The 24,391-nt window shown below is 36.4% G+C and overlaps 1 protein-coding gene across 1 annotated transcript in view; it reads left to right on the top strand.

Annotated features, from left to right (window-relative positions):
• LOC129282025 (uncharacterized) overlaps positions 1-24,391 on the top strand; it is a 41,619-nt gene that overhangs the window by 11,020 nt on the left and 6,208 nt on the right. Inside the window, exons 5-25 of the mRNA XM_064114857.1 lie at positions 462-687; positions 2,291-2,407; positions 3,065-3,143; positions 4,282-4,406; positions 6,090-6,190; positions 6,913-7,179; positions 7,584-7,679; positions 8,380-8,497; positions 9,309-9,388; positions 11,513-11,636; positions 12,180-12,278; positions 13,249-13,344; positions 14,957-15,041; positions 15,941-16,014; positions 16,667-16,791; positions 18,110-18,335; positions 19,031-19,178; positions 19,641-19,807; positions 20,623-20,708; positions 21,692-21,758; positions 22,689-22,859. Of these exons, the coding sequence (XP_063970927.1) occupies positions 462-687; positions 2,291-2,407; positions 3,065-3,143; positions 4,282-4,406; positions 6,090-6,190; positions 6,913-7,179; positions 7,584-7,679; positions 8,380-8,497; positions 9,309-9,388; positions 11,513-11,636; positions 12,180-12,278; positions 13,249-13,344; positions 14,957-15,041; positions 15,941-16,014; positions 16,667-16,791; positions 18,110-18,335; positions 19,031-19,178; positions 19,641-19,807; positions 20,623-20,708; positions 21,692-21,758; positions 22,689-22,859 (2,677 nt within the window). The remainder of the gene's footprint in view (positions 1-461; positions 688-2,290; positions 2,408-3,064; positions 3,144-4,281; positions 4,407-6,089; positions 6,191-6,912; positions 7,180-7,583; positions 7,680-8,379; positions 8,498-9,308; positions 9,389-11,512; positions 11,637-12,179; positions 12,279-13,248; positions 13,345-14,956; positions 15,042-15,940; positions 16,015-16,666; positions 16,792-18,109; positions 18,336-19,030; positions 19,179-19,640; positions 19,808-20,622; positions 20,709-21,691; positions 21,759-22,688; positions 22,860-24,391) is intronic.

The raw sequence follows: 24,391 nt of genomic DNA, 5'->3' as shown, positions 1-24,391 counted from the left end.
CATGTAGGTCACCAGTCGCGCTAGTCGTGCGCAAAGCCATGCAGAGTCGTGTGTATGTTTGTGCATAACAGCCTTATGAAATGCCCAAAAATGCCATTGCTAATGATTTGTCTGTAGATTGAAAGTTCATTACTACCTTTGAGGAAAGTAAAGCTGAGTCCAATAAGATACAAATTTTCTATTCGGTACAATGCTTCTTTTTCTATATATATTTTTTACAGATTTCTTTCGAAAATGACATTAGAAAGTGCATTTTTACAGGTTCTCAAATAATACAATTCAAACTTGTTCAACAAGAGGTGTATACCAGAAGATTGGTTTTATATCAATAACTCAAATGTCATCAAAAGATTTTGAAATGAAGCTCTTATATCTTTAAAGTTTAAACAATTGCTACCTGTGAAGGAACTTATTGTATGCCTAATCCTGACCATGGCTATCATGTTTATATTTTCTTCCAGATTCCACATGCACAGAGAGACGCCAGAATCAATTGCTGCCATTCTTACCAACCCCTTACAGAAGACGAGTACACCAGTGATATGGGGGGTCAAAGGTCACACCAATGTCTGGGGTTTAAAGGATATTGTCCATGCTGTGGACCCAAAGGTCATCAGTGATTACTCCTGGTTGCTGGCTTCTGTTCCTCCTCCTCAGATTGCTGAGGTTGAGAACAGCGGCGTGAAGGTAAAGAATAGACCATAGCCATACATCATCATTATCACCATCATCATAATCATAAACATTATCATCGTCATAATCATAATCACTATCATCATTATCACCATCATCATCATAATCATGGCCATTATCATCATTATCACCAACATCATCATAAACATTATCATTGTCATCATCATTATCATAATGTCACCATCATCATAATTATAACCATAATCATCTTAATCATACCATTATCATCATTGTACCATCATCATAATCACAACCATTATCATCATCATCATAATCATCATCATTATAATCATCATCACCACCATCAGCATCATATTCATTTCATTATTATGATCACCATCACAGCTAGTCATTGTTGTTACATTATCATTACCATCACCATCATTGGGACCTATCTTGATCTACTGGTTCTGACTCTCGTCTTTCAATCAGAGGGTTCCAAATTCAAATTCCAGCCTTGCCATGATTCGTTCAGCAATTAATTTACCCACATTGTGCCGTACCCGACCCAGGTGAAGTGAATGGTTACACTGCAGCTTAAATTCTGTGAATGCACTGAGCACTGGAAACGGCAGCTCGAGCTAAAGCCGGGTATTGATAATATTACATCTAGGAATGAATTATATAAAGTGCCTATTATTATCATAATTATGTATGTTGCTCTGCAGTGATATGTTTTTGAGGGTATGTGGTGCGATGGCACAAATGTTGCTTGTTTCAGTTCCAATAAACTTGCATTCAGCCAGCTGGGTAGTGGGTAGATATATATATAATATTGACTGGCCTTGAGGGGAACATCAAATATGTCGCCCGCAACAGAATCATATTGGCCCGAGTCTTTAGACGAGGGCAATGTGGTTCTTTTAAGGGCGACATATTTGATGTTTCCCGAAAGAAGAGCCAGTCAATATTATTATTATTACAAGAGGCTGTACAATGTGTAACTCAAGCTACTATTTGGAACAATTTATATGCCTGTTTGCTTATCACTACTTCTGATTTCAAGTTATTCACGACCTTAGCGAAGTAACCCTTTATAAGCAACTGTGACGTAATTGTTACCTTGCAGTCGCGCATCAAGCAGTGCGCGCACATACACTCAACGCGTAGAAATCTTGCATTTGGGTTACGTTTATGCATGCACTGGTCGCGTTACGCATTATCTACAATGCATTGGTTCATAAACTGGTTCCAGTCAGATTTCTGAAATACTGAAATTAGCAATTGAAATCGGCTCCTATTGCGCAAGTGCACTAGCAGAAATATGGCCAATATTGCCCTCTATTTTGTACAGGATTTCTATGGGCAAAGCCCGGGAGGGCAACATGGCAAATGTTTACCTCATTGGTCTCGAATTGAAAGTAGCGAGCGAAATATGACTTATTTATTTCCTAAAATGCCTTGTATAGGTAATAATGTACAATAGTAACTGTATAAATTTGCTTCCATGTTTCTCATTTGTCAATTTCACTTTTAGCTCAGGTCTGCAACATATAAATCAAGATTAGCCAGTGCAATAATAGTTGCAATTTTTATCCTCTCACGTTATGAATCCAATTATTATTATCATTAGTATAATTATTGTTCTCCTTGATAGGGGGATATATTACTAGCTCTTACTGGTCCTGCAATCTTTAGTGGTACATTCTATCCTGACCCACCTACCATTGACTTCAGTCTTGAGTTTATGATGTATGGCACCAAGCTTGATATGGTAAGATCATGTTTCTCATGTGATACTAAAGTTGATAAGATCACATGACTTGCTTTTACAGAATTTATGATGCTTGTTGCCCCTATGTTCACCACACACATAATGGTTTGTCTAAACCTTACAAATGATGAGTGTAAATTCAGGGAACTGGGACATGTCACTGATGATCTAATATTGAATTATTATTGTACATGTATAATAGAAATGTAATCTTTATTGTATATCAGGTCTTTTACATATTCCACTATCCAAAAAAATCTTGGGACAATCGAGCCTTTGCTCACGCCGGTCCAGCCCTGTTGAATTCCTTACCACAGGAGCTGGAAAACTCACAAACTCTGCCACATCCTTTAAGGGCAACCTAAAATTGCATTTGTTCACCAGCAGGGCCTGGTTTGAAGATGGACAATTTTTCCTATAATGTAATGTGCTTGTTCTTGTATTTACCTTTACCTATTGTTTTGCTGTTTCCTAAGTGCCTTGGAGCATTTAATCAAATGGAAAGACAATATATAATTTCTAAGGGGGAGCATGAACTTTGGCCCATCTAGTACATCCAAATTTCATGGTACTAAACCAAATTTGAAATGAACATTCTGATTGTTATAAGTTTTAATAGTGACTAGTTTAATTGAATTGATAAATTGATCCTTTCAGGCCTTGAAGGTATTCACCAAGACCTTGAGGGATGATGTCAAGAGAATGACCTCTAGCAAATTTCCACACTGCTTTCTTGGTAAGATCCTTTCATCATTAAAAATTTTGAACAAATTTCCAACTGTTAATAGGAGCTGTACTTGATTATTTGAATAGATAATGCATGTCCAATGCCTTATTTATGCTAATGGTGCCCATACCGGTACCCCAAAATGGGGTGAAGTAGCACTTCCTTCTGTCTTAATTCTCTGCTGCATTTGGTTTAGGCATCAATTTAGATGGCAGTAGTTCTTGTCGTGAAAAAGAATTTCGAAACTTCTTGTTAAATTCTTTGCATATCAAACCAAGTGCTCTAAATTTGACACAGATGTGGCATGTAAACGTAACGAGATGTGTTCAACAAAATGAGTCGTCTTTGGATTCACATTCTTAAAAGCAAAGAATATCATGTAGCTATCTATTAAATCTTGCTTATTCATATTTTGTTTTAAAAAACAGGTTTTGTGGAGAAAATGTCAGCAGACTGTCTTCAAGATGATGTGGCACTTAGTAGTGCTTATAGTCTATAGGTGGTTTCAGACCGCCTCGAAGTTCGCCAGTTCCAGGTATTCTCTGATCGGGAAATTTACCCCGATCAGAAAATACCAGGTATTTTGGCGGTGTGAAAGCAAACTACGCGTAATATCCCCGAAAGAAAATACCCGATAAATAGTAGGTACTTGGCGAAATTACGAGAACTTTCGCGGGGATTTTTCCAAGGTCGTGGGTATTTTGGCGGTCTGAAAGCAAATTACGGGAACTTTTAGCCCAGCGTGTCGTTGGGTGCGGCGCCGTGCATGGGTTGCTGCTGGGCTAGTGATTTTGAATTTCGCGCCTTGCTGCTTATCAGACCATACTGCGCATGCTCGTAACTTCAGAAACTTATCCCGAAGGATATGTTTCAGGGCGGTGTGAATGCAGGAATAATTAATGGGTATTTTTCAGCCTAAAAAAGTTCTCGTAATTTAACGGGGATTCTTGTGATCGAGGCTGTTTGAAACCACCTTATTATGATTTAGTTAGTAGTCGAGTGGCGACTAGCAATCTTTTTGAAAATATAGTATTTTAATGAGCATGTTAATCCACATATTTTCAGATATTGAGTAACACTTCATATGCAAAATAGCTTTGTTTATAAAGAATTAATGGTTTTATGTTTTCAAATCCATCTTGTAAAGGTATTGTGACAGCTACTGGTGGCAAACCAACACTTTGGGATAAGAAGAGAGTTGAATTGGAGAAAGATGCATTCTTTGCTGCTGTGGAAGAAGCCGTCAAGAAGCGCAATCCTCCAATCATGAAGGTAAGATCAACCTCATGGGGAGCAATAAAAAGCTCTCCTAAAACTTTTTAGGGGAGCACCACAAAAAGCTCTTCTTTGACATACAGGGGGAGCTCTCTTGTCCGATTTCAAAATGGATGGAGGAACGTACACTAAGTTACAACCCACAACCAAAGGAGACAAACAATCAGATATACATGTAGATCTATGCAGTATTTATCTTATTGAGCTTTTTAATGTCATTCTTGCAAGTGTGCATTGCTTACAATATAATTGTGTGTTATTTACAAAACCTTGACAGAGAATGAGGTTTTCAAGGTTGACTCTAACACTTTGATAATTGACCGTTACTCTTCAAAATTGCTGAGGCGAGTGATAAATCGCTCTACCAAAATGGATTAGGGAGAGCGGTAGCAAGTGATCACTCTCACCCCCCTTAAAACTGAGTCCCTGCCTTCTCTAGCATTCAAGGAATTGTTCCTGGGTGGTGTTTCATAAAGCTGTTGGTAAAGATACGCACAACTTTACGCACGACTGGAACCTGTTCTTAGGCACTAAATCAGTTACATAGAGATATCATGTAGCACAAGAAATGGTGACCAGTCGTGCGTAAAGTCATTCGTAACTTACGAATAGCTTTATGAAACGGGCCCCTGGTCCGTCAAGCATTGAAGGGATGTTTTCTACTTGCATCATGCATATAAGAAATGGTTCCTAGTCTTATCAAGATTTCAAAGAACGGTTCACAGTCTAAGCATTCAAGGAATAATCCTAGTCCATTACATGTTCAAGGAATGGTTCGTGGTTTGTCAATCAGTTCATCAAGCATTTAACGGATGGTTCCTAGTCTATCAAGCATACAAGGAATGGTTTCTAGTCCATCTAGCAATTTAAGAATGGTTCCCAGTCAATCAAATGTTGTAGGAGTGAATCCTTGTCCATTGAAAACTTAGTTCTTTGTCCGTCAAGCAATTCAAGGAATGGCTCATAGTCTACCATTCAAATGAGTAGTCAATCAAATGTTGTAGGAATGAATCCTTGTCCATTGAAAACTTAAGGAATAGTTCTTTGGCCATCAAGCACTTCACCATTCAAAGGAATATTTCCCTGTTCATTAAGCATTCAGGGAATCGTTCCTAGGCCATCACATATTCAAGGAATGGTTTTTAGTCTCTCGATCATTGAAGGAGTGGTTCTAACTCTTCTTCCAGAGTGAGTGCTGCTTCAAGGTAATGAAAATAAACCCACTGGTTGTGTGTGTATGTGTGGAACTTACACATACTGTTATTTCATGATAAATTAAGCTCTTGTTTGTGTAGTGCAGGTGCTAATATATACATGTGTAAGTTAAACATGGTTGTTAGTCCTTCAAAGCATTCTGCAGGTTTCTAAGTAAGTTTCTGATGTAAGTGATATAGTAGCACTATTATAACTAGTATGTGTTTCAAACACAAGATTTTTCTTCTAATTATTGATAAATTTTCATCACTCTATATATTTGTCTGGTGGATTATTCATGATGATCAGTCTTCTTTTTTTCAGGTTATGTATATATTGGCACTTCAAAGTTTTAAGAAAATTTTCTTTAAAAAGAAAATGGAATGGAAAAGTGTTGTTATATAATTTAAATAAATGGGTATTTGTATTGAAGTATATATGCTAATCAGTCAGAGTCCTCTTTTTCTTGATCATGTCTCTATATAGGTTATCTTTTCATTGACTGAAGAAGGAAGAGAGTACAAAAGGGGCTCTAAGAAATACATCTTTCACTTTATTGAGACTGACAGGGATACAGGAGTTGAACAGTAAGACATATCCCCTGGTCTATAAAAGAGTGATGTATTGGGAGGAGGCCAAGTAGTTAGGCTCTTTTGAAGTGGACCACAAAGATGTTACCATGAAAACTGGGTTAAAATCTGAGACAGACCTTGGCTGGGGGGTATTTCATGAAAGTTGTCAGCTCTTATATATTTTAACACTCTGACTATTGACAGAATAATAGTCAAGAGACCGGTGCTTCTCAGCCAAGCAAAACCAAGGATTTAACTGACATTGTCAGAGCTAACAATTCAGTAAATGCAGACAACTTTCCTGAAACAATCTGTAGATCTAAGTAGGTCAGCATTGCACTGATTTTCCATCTAGACAACATGCTTGTGCAGTGTAAGTATTTAAGCACTTTATTTTACACCAACCAGAATGCAGTTAACATAGCTCTTTATCATCTTTGCTTTGCTGAAATCTTTTTGCATTGCTGAGCTTAAACTTTGAATACATACATCACAGACTGCTTTATCTTTATACTGTTTCAGGAACTCCTCCCCCCTCAACAGAGTTGTTTTTAATGTTATTAGGCCAATCCATGGCATCATGATTTCAGATAATATTTGATCGAGAATAAGTTACCAACATCACTAAATTGCAAATTCTTGGGAATGTGCATACCATAATGCCTATCCTTTTTTTATCAGAATTATTATTCTTCGATTAAGAAATTTGACATTTTATTTCTTAAAAATCAATGCAGATTCAGCAGTTTTGCAGAACACCCTTACGAGACGCTCTTCTCATCAATCTTCCTGCGGAAAGCAGATGCCGAGGCCTATGTTGCTGGGTTCAAACGGTACCACGATCCAACAGGACGGGCGACCACAAGGGCAGCATCAACAAAAGAGGGCCGTAGTAAAGGTGAGACCAGGAACCAGTCTTTCACAAGGAGAGGAAGAAAGGAGGAACAGACACAGAAGCAGCCAACCATGACAACCATGGCAGAGGGTATCAAAGAACCTGTGAGGTAAGGAGAGATTGATTTACAGGGTGGTTCTTAAATAAGTAATCAAAGGTCAGTTATATCAAGAATGCATGGTTTATTCTCGTGATTTCTATGCTACTATAGAAGTAACTCCTCAGAATCTTCCCAAATATCTCTTGTAGATATCATGCCATTTCGGCAGTATTTAGTATGATTTTGGACACATTTTCATTCTTTCTGCCTGCAGTTATTTGTTCGCCATTTAATGACAAATCTTAATTATGTTTTCTTGAAGTATGAAATCATTATTCGCTTTTAATAGTGTATCATTTTGAGCTCTCATGCATCATTAATATCATATTTCTCAATAATCAGTATACTCTGTACTTACACTATATTTATCATGCACAATGATTTCTTTATTTCTTTTTTAATTTGTTCACAAGGAATGCTTGGGAGAGGGATCTAGCAAAGTTGAATATTCTAAAAGGAGACGCCTGTACTATCATCAATATCCTACTCTTTATTGTTCTCATGGATAGGTGAGTTCAATGGCGATGAGTTCATTTTGAATATTACAAAATGGTAATAGGAAGAAATGTTGGACTTGGGAATGTAATATAGACATTCGCACCATGAGCACTCTGGAGAGTGGGTGCATTACAATTCATATCAGTTCAGTAGTGTAGTGGTTACAGGGGTTCAAACCCCCCCTTAAATTTTGTTGATACCCAAACCCCCCTTAGAATTCAAAACTCCCCCCTACGCTACTGTATCAGTTATTATTGTTACTTATGAATGAATATTTATTAAAAATTTGAGACCCCAAATATTCTGATTAAATCCTAAAATATAAAAAGTTTCTTGAAATTTCCTCTTATATGAATATCTCTACCTCGTTTGTGCACTCTGTTTACTTTTGGTCCGCAAGTGTTGGCTTTATTCACCTTGTTAATGTGAGCTTTATTATTCTTATGTTGTATGTGTTAGATATTACACAGTGCAATAAACTTTTATCTAAGTTTATTTAATTCATAATGCAATGCACTACTACTGAATATGATACACAGTGCAGCACAATTTTATATTGAGCATGCTCTAAATAATGATAAAATTTGTGGTGACTCATGGATAATAGCTGTTAACAAATGCAGAACACTCAAGGTAAATCTATTATCTCAACCAATTAGATGGCAAAATTATTAGAGCATGGAATATAATGCAAATATCTCTTTCCAATAGAAATAAATACAAGACAGAGGAGTTGGTTGACATCTATCGCTTCCTACGGAGCACTGCTAGTCAGTTCCACGTGGCATGCTCTATGAATGCAGTACTTCGCCTTTATGTACGCCAAAAGGTAAGGTTACTGAGTGTTCCCAGTAGACATCCCTGGTGGTAATCTGGATTTATGTATTTCAATTAAGTTTATTTCAGTTACTTTCATTCATCCAAAATAAACTTAGTGAATGCATAATCTGGGGAGTGTTTCATCAACATTTTGTCCGACAAGTTGTCAGATCTGACAACTTTCCTTGATGTTGATTGGCTAAGAAGCAGTGTTTCTATGTTAATTGTCGGATAAAATGGGACTTGTCAGATAAAACGTCCTACAACTCCTTTCATGAAATGCTCCCCGGACATTTGATCTTCTTCTGAGCAATGTATATGAATGACAAGAATAGTCTTGACCAAATTATAGAACTTGTTTGAGATATTATAATTGGTCATTGGCAGATGGTCAATAGCCGCTCGTAGTAGGATGAAAGATATGAAAGGGAAAATTGGTGTTACTCTCCTCTTTGCTCAGTTTCCCGTAGCTTGCTGTATGAGGATTATTTTCCACAAATACTACTCCCCCCTGCCTCAAATAGAGAACTAACAGGTGCTTCTTGTATTGTCATTAGGTCTTAAAAAACAAGACTGATCAGAATCTGCCTCCCATGCATAAGCTGCTGCTTCATGTGTAAAGTTTATCCTCATATCACAATAAATCAACTTAATAAACCTCTTAATCCCATAACTAAACTGATTCAAGCCTACTGTGTCAACCACCAATAACACACAGGATTGTCGCCAATCAAATTTGTATAAAAAGTAATGATGGAGAGGAGACATGTTTGCTGTTTTGCTACTCCATTTCTTTTTACATTTTTTTACATTTATTTCAGGAGAGCCATAGTCAGGAGATTGGTACTAAGCTTTTCATGCAGTATAAGAAGAATCTGCTAGGAGTATTGGATCCATCGTTGTGAGTAGTGAAATTATTTACTTTTATATTCCGCATACTAAGAATCTTGCTATTGGATTGGTCAGAAGTCGGTCATGTGATAGAGGGTAATTTCCCCTATCAATCATTCGCAGTGATGGACCTTTTTTTGTTTCGATTATCTTTATCAGCCCAAAGGGTCATAACGTGTTATGAATTGAGTACACGCGAAATGAAGAGGCCATTGCCATTTTTCTCCATCACCTGCAGTGACAATCGCGCAAGACCTAGATGGGCGCGTGCAGTGTACCTACGCAGTATCGGTTTGCACAAAATAAAAGTGCATTGCCCATTGATTGTTTTGTTGTGACGTTGAAATTCCATTGTGAGGTCACAATAAACCTTGCTTGAGCAAGATCTTGGATACTTGCACACAGTTTACATACGCGCTAGCATTAAAACAAGCATTATCGTCTCGATGGATTTTTTTTTCAAAGGAAACCTTGATTTAAATAAAGAATTAAAATGATTCTTGTAGAGACGTATTGATATCGGTTTCTTTGTTTATAGTGGTTCCCGATGCGGAATATAAAGCATATAATCACCTCTTGATTTCAGATGACAAGGCAAAGTATCACTACCTCTGCAAGCTGAATGTACTCGCTATCTAGCTACATCCAGCTTGCCTCGTAAGTGATAGTTTGCCCATTTCCTTCACCAACAGTGATTATTTGCTCACTCTGCCTTTTTTATATGGATTTCTGGGGGACAATCTTGTTCATTTTAAGTCTTCGACCGGAGCTGAAAGTGAAATTGACAATTGGAAAATATGTAAGCTACACGGTACAACAATGTAAGTTTCATGTATATTCATCGCTTGAAAGCTGAGTATTTTGCATAAAAAGACCCTAAATCTAACAAGTTTCTTTGGGAATTTTTGCAAAAGGCTTTCCAATGCTTTTCAACAGCCTCAAGACCATGACTTCATTATGTGTTTAATAGGAGCGTTGTGATTCCATAGGTTTGTATAAAGAAAAAAATGAGTGATTTGTCAATTTCACTTTTGAGTCCGGTCTTGGTCTTTAACAGATTTCTATTTGATTTGGCGGCTTGCTTTCAATCCACTTGTCAGATACAGTTTCTTAAGTCAGTTAAATACAATTGTGACTTACTCCTTTTAATGTATTCTTCATTTACTTCAGTCATCACTTGGTCCAATCCCATTCGGACTAATTTTCATTTTGTCTAAATCTGGAGTGGTCTTACGTTCCACTACATTTACCTGGCTGTTTTGTAAATTTAGATAAAGCCTAAAAAGATTACCATATACCCGATAGTTATATGAGGAAATGTACTGAACTTAAATCTTGAAATGGTTGTAGACAATGTTGGATTACGAGACCAGGGGGTGTTTCATAAAGATTAAGATCCAACTGCATACGGTATAAAACGCTTCACCGCATTGGTCAAATCACATGATAAGAGGACGCTTACTACTGCATATCAATCAATGAGATTGCACTTAGAAACTGTGTGCGCAATAATGCATGACTCGGGGTCTCACTAAGACCTGTTACACTGGATTTTCTAAGTAGGCTCGGGGCACCCCGAGACCAGTCTACCCGAGACCCCTTCTGAGCAAACCTATCTCGGACCACCTCTCAATGTGTATTGAGACCAGTCTTGGGGCTCCCCGAGACTGCTTTGGATTTGGTGCAAACGCAAACCTGCCCGAGACTGTTCGGAGACAGATTTGCTTGATGCTCTACACGTAGAACGATTATCCAAACTACAAACACAACGCGAGCTTGGCCCCCTGCCAAACCTATCTCGGACAGCGTTCTTAATTCGATGGAAATACACAGAAAGCTGTCTCGGGGCGCCCCAAGACTCCTTATGATTCCGGTGTAATAGGGGGACAAAAATTTAGGTCAACCTTATGGAAACCAGTCTGTGGGGGCCCCGAGACTGGTCTCGGGTAGGAAACCAGTGTAACAGAGGTCTAATAATTCTTTGTGAAAGACCCACCAGAAATCCACATCACCATAAAACAGTTCAGGGTTATACCAAGTGGAAAGTCACCCAAAAATTTTCATGAGGATGCAAGTGTAGTTTTCTGTGCAGATTTGTGGCTGAAGAATTATTTTATTATTGTTACTATCGCAGACATGAACGAAGCTCAGATCAAGCTGCAGTATTTGATTTCCTCAAGCTGAAACTGGACAGAATGACCAGAGTGCCGAGGGATGACAAAGGGTCAAGGGTTGTAATCCTTCCTATGGAAATCCAGGTCAGATTTACAATCCATAAAGATACCACCACAAGAACTTTGAGAGGTTCCGTTTGCTGGTCTTAAATGTTTTGAATGTACATGATATGTAATAAAAATAAAAATTTTCATGTAAATATATTATTTTGTAATTGATTTCATTTCAAACATTTTGGGGTATATTCTAACAGGGTTCCCAGCCCATCAGGGAAAATTATTTTACTTTTTTCCAGTCAGGGAAAAAATCAGGAAATTTGATTTAAAAATACCTCAAATCAGGGGAAAATGCCTCAAATGAGGGAAAAATCAGGGAATTTCGATCGGCCGAAAGCTGGGAACCCTGCTTCAAAAGAAAGTGTTCCAGTTAACCAAAGTATTAGTGTAGTTATTATGACCCTCAAACAAGACAATTATATTTGTTTGTATGTTCAGAAAGTATTCAAAATTTTGTCACTTCCGTAATCGGATTATAGACTTATTTATAAAGTGTAAGATGGTCTTTAGTGGTATTAGTTTGTAAATGATTGACATAGATTATTTGTCTATCCCTTTGTTTTTTAACAGACTGCAGTTCAGTTGGTGGAGCTAGACCTCAGCTGTTTGTCCATTCAGCTTGGTTTAAATGAAGATGGCCTGGCATATCTCAAACACCTCAACATCAAGGTATATCACGTCTTTCACTAAATTGTGATTGAAAATTTGCTCATATATTCAGTTATGTGTGGAATATAATGCATTAAGGTTTTGGTCAGATCGGGTTCTGGGAGCACAGTCATGATAAGAATATGGTATGGAAAGAACAATGCTCTCCTTTTTCTGCATGTAGTGATTGTTCTGAACATGTTATTCTTTGTTCCACTGTTTGTAGGTTGGGGAGGGGGTGGTATAAGTTATCAGATTTTTTAATGAACATGAAACATGTTTGGTTGTTATTTTCTGTTTCTTTACTTTTCAGCTATATTTTTAATGATGTATATTTCTTAGACTAGAATTACACTATAATATCTGTTTAGATGATAAATAAACAGCGCTAGAAATATGGCTGGGTAACCGACCTTCAAAATACATGTAGCTCTTCATAACTGTTGAAATGTACTCCTTGAAGGAATCATACTGGAGCAGATGACATCATTATTGTCTTGACTCTTGAGTAGTTTTGATTTTATATTATTTACACAGCAATGGATGAAAAACTCATCACTAGCATACATCACTGCTTATCGTGACTTCATTATTTAGTTTTATTATTGTGTTATGATTCCATTTAACTTTCCAGAATTTCACTTAGGATAATGAATATTCATAAAGGCATGCCTAGAACTGAACACCGGAATATTACAAATCTTTAAAATTCAATAACTTTGTTATTTGTTATCCGATTTTAATCAAATGTTCAGCATTTTGCTGTGTGAATTTTACACTATTTATTGAGATATAAATATCTCTAGCCTGGACCATCCCTTTAATGATAGTTAAATTAAGGGCAAGTAAGTAGAGTTTTGGGTGATCTCACATATGTACCTTTACATGTATATTCAAGATGAATAGTATCACACTAAATTTCTAATCAAATATACTTTGCTATCAATACTTTGAATGGGCTGAAAAAAAAACATTTGTTTTTTTTTTCTAGAAATTGCTCAGTGATTACAAAGAGAAATACCCTGACAGCGTACCCCGCATACAGATCAGGGACAAGAGCATTCCAGAGACCAGCAACAAAAAGAAGGTAAGGTATGATTCCATGATGGTAACTAGCAAGCATCTCGGTATGAGTATAAAATTGTGAAAATAATCATAACAAATAGAAAGAGAAAAATATGTAGAGAGAGATAAGGTTTGTTTAAGTTTGGTGAAATTTGTTGAATTTATCAACATCCATGACTCATCATGATCAATAGCATTATTCTTAACATTGTGTTTATCAATATCACTGCCATCGTCCCCTCTTCCACCATCATTACCACCACAATCACTGTTATCATTTTCACCATTACAGTGTGTCATCATCATTATCTTCATTAACTTCATTATCTTTATCAGCATCAACAATATCCTCGTTTTCACCAACATGATCATCATGAAATAAAGAGGCTTTAACCCTCAATCTCCCGGGGTATTCTGATTCTTGTCATTCCGGGGGGGGGGCCATAATGATCTCAGCCGTGGATTGCGCGATCACAACGAAAATTTGCATGATGGTAGAAAATGATGTAATCTACGCAGTTGCACTGGTAAATTTCACTGAATTCATATATTTTTATTTTATATGAATTAATTATGCTAATTTATTCATGAAATCGTACTTTTTGCTCTGATTCACTAAATAAAGCTCCTAGAATGCTATTTTTTGGTGAAAATATTCTTTATAGCATTCCTAACAATTGTGAATGAAAAAAATTCTGGTACCAAGACCGATTTCTTATGTATTTTATTGTTTTTTTAATTTCTTATGTATTTCTTTGTTTTTTCAATGGAAATTGTTCCAGACTTAACTCTAATCATAAACAAGGCAAAATTAATTAAGTTTGATCATTAAAAGTAGAAATAATGATACATTTATGAATTTTGGCCAAATACACAATTTGCATTGGATTTGTACATGAAATCACGTTTATGAGCAATTTTGGGTCTGATATGCACTTACATAATGTTGCGTAATGTCGTAACCGCGTACCCGGGCGTCACAAATTTGGTCTCAAAATTTGCGCGAGACTTGAAAGTAAAAAGTCAGTGAGCGGCGAGGTCAAAAAATTTTGCGCAGCAGATATATCGCAAAAATTGTCGAGGGTGGGCCATAATGGCCCCCCCCCTGGGAGAATTAGGGTTAATAGGAGGTAATAATAATTTGTGAACAAATTTTCGGCATTACTCCTATGTGTTAAAGATCGCATGTTCGATCTGTAATGAAAATCATAAGTCAGAAAAAATTGGAACCAGTGGGATTCGAACCTGTCATCTACTGCTTGCCGGGCAGCGACTCAACCACCAGGCTATTGATCATCATTGTTGTCATCATTTGAATTATGATCTTAATTATTGTCATCGTAATCAAAATCATCTTCATCATCACCATCATAATCATCATCGTCTACATCTACATCATCAACAGCATCATCATCAACGTCAGCATCAATATCATTATCATCACTGCCACCATCAAACTTCATCATCGTCATCACTGCCACCATCAAACTTCATCATCATCATCAGACATCAACAATATCTCCATCACCAAAATCATCACCATTATAACTATAATAGCCAGCAGCGATATCGTGATCACCACTTCTGTACCATTACATTCATTAGTATAATCTTGTATCCCTTCTTCGTATCAGGGAACAAAGGTTGTACCTCGTAAGCCAGCAGTCATTCTCAAGCATGGGGTGGAGGCTAACTCCATCAGCCAACAGAGGAATTTATGTAAGTATATCACTACCTTTATTCTAAAAACAATCCTCATGAATGTTCATTATCTTATACTCTGTACCATGAACTTGCAAATATAACAGTTTATGGGTTTGTCTTTACAAGAATTTTCTTTTAATGATTTTTCCCCTTCTCTGTAATCAAAATACATATGACAAAATATAGCTAAAAAGTGTTTCATGTCATTTTATAAATGATTGTTCACAATGGAGAGTTTTCTATTGTGTGAAGTTAAAGGAAGAAATATTGTATTGATTTCCCTTTTTTAGTATACTGAAAAAATTACAAGAAAGCTGTTATATTGGAGCTACCCCTTTACTCTAAAATACCAACAACAACAAAGATGTAGGCGAGTGGGTTAATGATATCCAAATCTTATGAACACTTTTCAAGTAAAGAATGCAGTGTGGGTCGTCTTTCTAATTCAATACCATTCTCTTATTTGGACTTATGGAAAGCCAACAATACAAATCAGGGTAACATTTCATGAATTTGAAATTCACATGAAAACGTGAATAAAAGTGGCAAAGAAAAATCATTTTTAATCAAAAGAGATTGGATTCATTTTAGTTTGCTTGCAAAAGGGGTTAGGTCCACAATGATAGTTTATAAAAAGATATATAGAAAAAAATTGAAGACAGGTAGATTTCTTTTATACCCAATTTTATGCTCACATGATAGGGTAGTACATCATATGAATATTGCAATAAGTGAGAATAAAAAACATGGTTTTTCTCGGAATGGTCCAAAGTGGACCTAACCCCTTTTGCAACCAAACTCTTCAAATAGTAAATTATTTTCACTGACTACTGAATTCCTTGCATCTGATTGGATCAAAACAATGCTTCATGAAACACCGTTCCCTTGCTGTTTTTATTACCTCCATGCTGTAGATGTGAATGTGGAGTGGTCGGTTCAATCCAGTATGCATCCTGTTGTCATGGCAACTGAAGGAGTGCTGATGCAGGTATGTACTATACGATGCTTTCAATGTTTCTAAACCCTTAGAATCATCTCACAGCCTGAAGACAGATCCCCCTTCCTAACGATCTCGGCCACCCACCACATATTTGCAACGAAATTACCCTTTGAGTCATCCACAACGTAATCTACAATTGTAGTCAATATCTCCTGTAAATGTCTTAACTAATTAACTATGCTAGTTTATACATAAAATCAAATTAACTAAAGCCATCAAACCTCTTGAATTTTGTTTAGAACTAGAAGCACCTAGTGAAATTTTGATCTTGAAAAAGGAAATCGTTATAAACATTTTTCTTTCATATTTTTTTTTTTTTACATTTCTTCTGTACTTTTTGTCTTTTGAATATTTGTGTTTTTATTTTCAATTGACATTGTCATGGACACAATTTTGGTCATAAAAAACCTGAAAGACATTTTTGTGATCAGTAAAAGTAAGAAATAATGACCATAGATTTAGCTATAAACACAATTTTTATCAGAGTGGTACATAAAATCTTGTTTTTTATCAAGTTTTGGTCTGAAGTGTGTTTATGAAATGTTGGGAAACATTGCTACTGGATGGATTATTATCTTCTTTAAAATGACACCATTTGAGATTATGGCATTGTTATTATCATCAACTGACTTTGCTGCAGTATCTGATAGATGTACGGATGGATCAAGTATGGAGAGGTTATCTCATGGATCTGATCAATGGAGATCATCTACCACCAAACCCTTACCCAAGACTAATCACCAAACTCAGACAGGCAGCGTTCAAGTAGGTACAATAAGGAGTATGGTTAGGTTGCCCTAAAGTTCAGCTTAGTCATTAGCTCATTGATACTGTTAACAGATGAAGCACAATAAATACCATTACCAACCATATCAGACATCAGAGCTGGTGGGTGTTTTATAAAGCTGTTCGTAAGTTAAGAGCGACTTTAAAAACGACTGGTGAACCTTTCTTGTGGTAAATGGTATATTGAATTGGCGATGGTTTAGCGCTTAAGAAGGGTTCACCAGTCGCTCTTAAAGTCGCTCTTAACTTACGAACAGCTTTATGAAACGGCCCCCTGGTCATTTACAAATCTCTAAGCGTGTATTGACTTTGCATTCAAAGACGACGCAAAATATACCTTTGTATTTTCCCTGGTCTCACATCCGAGCATTTGAGGATGCGTATAAAGAGATACGCTTCATAATGATCCGCGCACCAACAATATACGTCATAATAAAGACAACGCAGGATCTGGGCACTTACACGTACGTCATAATGGTAAATTGCAGAGCCTAGACCCAGATATTAACATGACACAGTAGAACTCTATTCGTTAAAGAAATATCACCAATATCATGATTTTTGCTCTAGATATCTGATTTGGATGATAATAAAAATATTGACTGGCTCTTCTTTCGGGGAACATCAAATATATTGCCCTTAAAAAGACCCATATTGCTCTCGTCTAAAGACTTGGGCCAATATGATTCTTTTGCTGGCAATATATTTGATGTTCCCGTCAAGGCCAGTCAATATCATATTATTATATCATAATTACTATCATTATCTTTGCCAGGTCTTTAACGATAGAAAATTTCCAAATTTATTTGCATGATTTGTTCGTAATCAGAGAGGAATAGTGGTCAGGCTTGAGGGTAGGGTACAGCAAGGGATGGAAATATCGTAGTCCTATTCCATAAAACTTACTGTCAATCTATGACAAATTGCTCTTTTCCACTCAAATTCTAGAAATTTAGGACCTTATAACCATAATTTGTTGACTTCAAATTGATTACTATACTCGTGACACAGAGCCCAGTATATGGATGAGTGTCAGTTTATTTTGAGAATATCATATTCGGGAGAGACAGATAATATCCGAAATGATTTTCGGACATAATTAGAGAGGAATAGTGGTCAAGCTAGGGTTAGATGCAGCAAGAAAATCTATATCTTATTTAGTTGCTCATGCTAATGTAATATATTTGCGGGTTTTCAGATAAATTTTCACTAGGATATTATGTGAGAGATATTTCTTTTATTGAAGGAAAACTTGTTTGAAAAGAAAAACAATCTATATGCCTTCTTTATCTTGTAGAATGGAACTATGGAGAGAAGCAGATGCTAAACTGCAAGCTAGACTCCTTCATCGTCAGTCAAGACTTGTTGATCGCTCTAATTATGTTTTTACTCTGGAGGAGTGTGGTGGGTTTGGAGTGTCTTCTGCTCTGTCGGCCATCATGCCCCAGAGCTTCAAGAAGATTTCAGTGCTTGCTAACCTGATGGCTAACCAAGATGTCGTCAGTCACAAAGGACAGTATCAGGTATGTAGGACTCCTCTCATTCTTGCCCAGCCTCCCCCAACACAACCGACCATTGACACTAGCATTCTGGCGCAAATTGACTCTAACAATACTACTGTGATACTAAAATCATACACTGTGTTATCAGAGGGGTGTTTCACAAAGTGTTAAGTGTGATTGGAATCGCACTTAAATTCCTGGTCGTGTGTATTATAAAAGTCATCGCATTGGTGAAATCAGGCTTAGAGGCCATGCATGCTATTGCTCATAAATAAATGAGATTGCGAGTTTAATATCATGTACGGTGTCGGCACTAAGAGCAACTTTAAGTCGCACCACCCCCCCCCCCCTGGATCTACTGGCGGGGATGATTGGTTTACATCTGTAGAATAACCTCTGCAGGATTTGGAGTCATAATATTTTATGTTTTATTTTATTGAATACCATTTTACTGAGCTTTATCTTTTTTTTTTGCTCTTGTTTTACACCCATTGGTTTTTATATTCCTATTATGTAATGGTATTTTCCACTTTTTCTGTATTGATAAAAATGTAATTGTTGTGATATATAATTTGTATACAGCACACCCCCCCCCCCCCCGAAAAACAGTACTCCTGCTTATTTATATGGCTACCCTATGCATATAAAACAAATTAAAAATAATCAATATCTTTATTCATGACCAATCCATCATGGATATTCTTTGTCTTTCGCAGTTGACCAGTGGTCAAGCGATAAGTGGTAACTCCCCTCTGTATGGCCGTGTGATGCCCTATCTTCCCTATCTAGAACTTCATGAGCATTATTACGTCAGAGGACCCATCAACGGGGACAAAGGAGCCATTGAACTCTTTGCAAAACTAGGTATAGAGCCTTTTCTTATTCTTAACATTGAATGATACTCCTGAGAGGTGTTTAGCTCTATATATCCCAGTTGAGTGAGGCATCTTATGAAATCACATGTTTTGCTATGTATTAATTGCAGTATGCCTAATCCAGCAGTACATTGATAAATAGTTCAATATTGAATGTGTGCTTTTGTCACTGGGCACTAAATTTCTTCTGGGTATGAACATTACGGCAATGCGTATCCCAATGTTTCTAATTAATGAGTCCACTATTGATGTAATTTTTTTTTTATTAATTATCAGTGGTATTACTAATTCTGTAATTGGAATGTATTGGACTGTTTCTAAATACATGCACTAAATCAGGCGTAATACTGCATGAAATCTTAATAAATTCTGGTTTCAGTCCACAAATTCAAATCGGGTCTGACTCCGAGTCTCCCCAGTACTTTTTCATAACGAGTTTTTAAACTTGCAGCATATGACCATGTGGCAGACCTATGCAGCACTGAAAAGTATGTCATCATTGGGCTGTTTGTAGACCATAGACCAGTCCTAGACCAGGACCAGCTTGAGGAAGACCAAACTGGCGCTGAAAAAGTCATCATCAATGCTACATCTCGGAGAAAATCAATATTTGTGAAGGTAATGACATGAGAATGAAATTTCAAATTTGAAATACATGTAGGATTGATTAAAGGTCAAGTCCACCCCAGGAAAATACTGACTTGAATAAATAGAGAAAAATCAAACTAGCATAGTGCTGAAAATTTCATCAAAATCGGAGGTAAAATAAGAAAGTTATGACATTTCAAAGTTTCGCTTATTTTTCACAAAACAGTGATATGCACAACTAGGTGAGTCAGTCGATGATGTCCATCACTCACTATTTCTTTTGTTTTTTATTGTTTGAATTATACAATATTTCATTTTTTATAGATTTGACAATAAGGACCAACTTGACTGTACCATATAGTATTGAACAATGCTAAATTCCACATGTTCAGGGAGGAATTAATCGTATCACTTGACAATGAGGAGAAAATTAGAATATTTCATATAATAAAATACAAAAGAAAGTGAGTGGATGATGTCATCAGTCTCCTCATTTGCATATTGACCAGGATGTGCATATAACTGTTTTGTGAAATTAAGCGAAACTTTAAAATGTCATAACTTTCTTATTTTACATCCAATTTTGATGAAATTTTCAGTGTTATGCTTGTTGGATTTTTCTCTTTTTATTCAAATCAACTTTTTGTCGGGGTGGACTTGTCCTTTAAAGTAATGTTCAGATTTATTCATGACTCTCTTTGGAGTATTAATTTAATCTTAATTAGAAGTAACAATGATACTGTCAACAACTTTCTCAAAGTCCCTAATAAGGATATTTTGGGTCTACATATGCAAAGTTATGATTTATGTTATCTGACTACCTGTTTTTTTTAATTCTCTTCCAGCTATACTATGCTGTAGGATGGCGATATGTTGAGATTCATAAGTACTACATGATGCACTATCTCTACATAGACCATGCTGAGGATAAGTGAGTGTTATATGACTACACTTGTTGACTGTTGATTTTCATTAACTTTCTCTCACTATATGGCCCGAATTCACCAAGGTGGATGTGAAAAAAAATTGGTTGAACCCATGGTTTATGCAGATTTCCATAATAAATTACACTTATTTACTGCGTATATTAAACGAATGTCCAGTGCTGATGTGCGTATTTGTCACAGTGCGTAAAAGTTGATGCCTGTTGCCATGGTTAAGTACGCTATTTTATTCATGAATCCGCTGTTTTGAATTCATGAGTACACTCTTCAAACAGTGGACTCATGAATAAGATAGTGGACTTAACCATGGCAACTGGCATCAATTTGTCGCACTGTGGCAAAAGCGCTCATCAGCATTGGACATTATTTTTAAATACACGGTAAATAGGCATTAATTATTCAGGAAATCTGCATAGACCATTGAATCAACCGATGGTTTTCAGAATCACCTATGTGAGTTTCGGGCCTATAGGTCTCAAACATTTAAAAGTCTGTCCATGACACACATGGTATCCTCTGTTGTATCTCAGAAAATTCTGAGATGTTTGGAACTTATTTGGACCATACAATTTTCATCACAAGTGGTGTTAACTCTCACATTTTTCAGCAAAAATGTCCCTCCATGGCAGCTCCTTTTGAACATTTGCTACAAACGAGACTGACTTGTTCTTCAGTCAAATATATGTACCCAACTTATTGACAATAGTATAATAACACTTTGTATCTCAATAGAAATGTGTGGAAATAACTTTTTAAATCGCTTAATACATGTAATTCATAAAGTAGTTTTCTGAGGCCACTACACCATGCCAAAATGATGATTCCATTTGATACAATATTTTTTTTTTTAAACCCTACTCAATATTCAAATCTTAGGGAGTTAGATGTTCTTTCCCAAGCCACAATATTTGTTCGGTTTGATATGTAATGTGTTTATTTTTTTCTCCATTTCAATATGATTTTCTCATAGACATCAAGCGTACTTCCCAAACAATCCAGTCTATCTGTACCAAAATGTCTTCTTATCTCAAGACGAGGTAAGTTCATTGTGCACCCCCCCCCCCCTTCTCATCTTTTCTGCTCGCACTTGCACTGGGTAATTTGTGTGTTCTGTAAGTATGAGTTTCTTGACTCTGTACCTGATAGATATGTACATTTTAATAGTGATAATCAAGGCTCATGCTGTTAGTAATTGTAATGGAAATTGATCCTAATGTGCTTGAATATTGTGACAAATTGAAATCAAATAGAGATATACATATACATATGAGACTGTAAAATACTCCATTTATGTTTTCTGGTGATTTTCAGTATATTTCTGAAGTTTTGTAATTTTTGGTAACTTTTACCTACGCTTGGGAAATTGACTGTTGCTGTGATGTGTTTTAGGGCAAAGGGCTCTCTCATTCATTTTACAGTCTTGGTCCTGTAACATAAATATGAAGACCAGTAGGTTCTTGATTGGTGTAACAATGATTTTGATTGGACTTTGCCATTTAATGATTGATTGTGAACCTTTGTGTTACTAATCACCTTGAACTTTTTTCTGAATCCAGTTGTACTAGAACATACCCCCTCCCCCCCCCCCATAATATATATATATACATGTATAGAGTATATATATAATCTAAATAAAGCATAACAAGTGAATATGAATAATAAAGTATTCACAGGGTTAAAACCTCCACTCCCATACCCTTTTTAACATGTCCTCTATTGGTAGCATCTTTTAACAGGAATACAACTCGGTGTCTTTTCTCTCGTAATTCCTTCTCTGTTAATATTTATATACTGAAACTTGAAATATTAGAAAAGAAAAGTGACTAAGTAGAATTCCTACTGAAAGATGCAGCCCAAACTGACTCTGACATAAAGAAAAAATGAGTTGTGTAGAATCGCTTCCCCCCACCCCCCTTTCAAAAGTAATATATTTATTAGAAGCTATATTCTTTGTCCTTGATATTCAGGCTGTGAGTCACTACCAGCAGAGCGGGGTATCAACGTTGGGGAATCCCCTGAGTGCATCCAATACGGCTGCTGTCAACCAAACCATTTATGAATCCATCAAGACATCCTTGAACCAACAGAACCTGATGAAGGTCTACATGTTACTGCTGACCAAGGCCCTGATTAACAAGGTGACGCTGCATGCTCTTTAACTCATGTCATACTGGAAACCAGGCAGCCCTGGGGCCGTATTCTGAAAATTGTCTTAAGAGATTTATTCCTGTATCTTTAGAGTTACAATAAAATCCTTATGCTGAAAACTCTTGTATCTTTTCTTGTAAATTTTCTTGTAACTTTCACTAAGCGCTCATGACGTCAGAGTTACAATTTTGGCTCCGACGAAGATTCTGCTAGGATCGAAAGCTTAGGCCCCTTTTTGACTTTCTAATCTACTCCATTGGCTCTCTTTTATTAGATAAGCAGTTTTCAGCAGCTTCTTTATGCCATTACAATGAAAACGGCGCAAATGTCTCTGTGCGCAAGATAACATATCGAGATAAAAGGTATTCTGAAAATTCTCTTATCTTTGCCTTCTGTTAACCATCTTGCAAAATACAAGAAAATTTACAAGAGGTAGGGGGCTATTGTAACTTAATGTTGAATGCGATATTTCTCGGTCAACAATAATAATTTCTTGCTGCATCCCACAAGAACATCATGTTTACAAAAGGAAACATTCCAAAGACGTTATAACGACGGTTCGGTAGACTTTTCAGCAATTGAAAACTGGCATTCGAGATGATGAATCTTTTCAGAGAAAAGCCACGTGTATTTAAGCACAGTAGCGTACAAGCATAAGCGTCGGTGGCGCAAAGGAAATTACACCACATGACAACAATGCGCTCAATTATTTTTTAGAAGGGATGCTTCTATTGGTTGACCGAAAGATAAAAAGTTTAATGATCGGTTGATTATAAACTATAAGGCGTGTCAGAGATAAAAAAGGGGACGTCCTTACAGAGCTAAGACAATTTTCAAAATACAGATTTAAGAGAATTTTAGCGAGCTGTTTATCTTGCTGAGTTACAAGAAAAGTTAAGACAATTTTCAGAATACCACCCCTGGTCAGAAATCAATAAGTTAAAGCAGAACTGGCAATTAGTGGAATATCATCCTATTTGATAGGATTTTTTAGGGGAAATTGACACTGAATTGCCTAGTAGATTTTCCCCCAAGAAATATAATTTTGGAAACTTTAACTTATCAAAATGATGATTTTTGGTATGTTTTTCAAAATTGAAAAAAAAAAAAAAAAAGGATTTTAGGCTTCAAAAAAGGGATAAAGGGAAAAAAGATTAGGATTTTTGACAGTTAAGGTTTGCAGCTGTGTTAAACTTGGACTCCAACCTGAATTGGACTTCTTTGAATCTTATTGGTCAAATCTAGTTTGAAAACATCTCGATTAATGTGACTTTAATATAAACATTCCTCTTTGAATGGAAAGTGTTGGACCTCTGTAACCGTTGGATGAGGTGCATGTTCTCTATCACACAAGTGTGATCAATTGCTGGTGATGAATTTTATAATTCAACATCAACTATTAATTGAATTATAAGTCACCAAATTTGGTATCCTGTTTCATGATATCATTGCTCGTTTATCTTTATATGCACAAGTGCCAACAGACCTACTACTAACATAGTTTCTGTTCAGCCCGAACTGT

The sequence above is a fragment of the Lytechinus pictus genome, chromosome 2 (genome assembly GCF_037042905.1).
Source record: "Lytechinus pictus isolate F3 Inbred chromosome 2, Lp3.0, whole genome shotgun sequence".
In the NCBI taxonomy this organism is placed as follows: Eukaryota; Metazoa; Echinodermata; class Echinoidea; order Temnopleuroida; family Toxopneustidae; genus Lytechinus; species Lytechinus pictus.
Note: the sequence above shows the minus strand (reverse complement) of the source record. Positions and strands in the feature narration are given on the sequence as shown.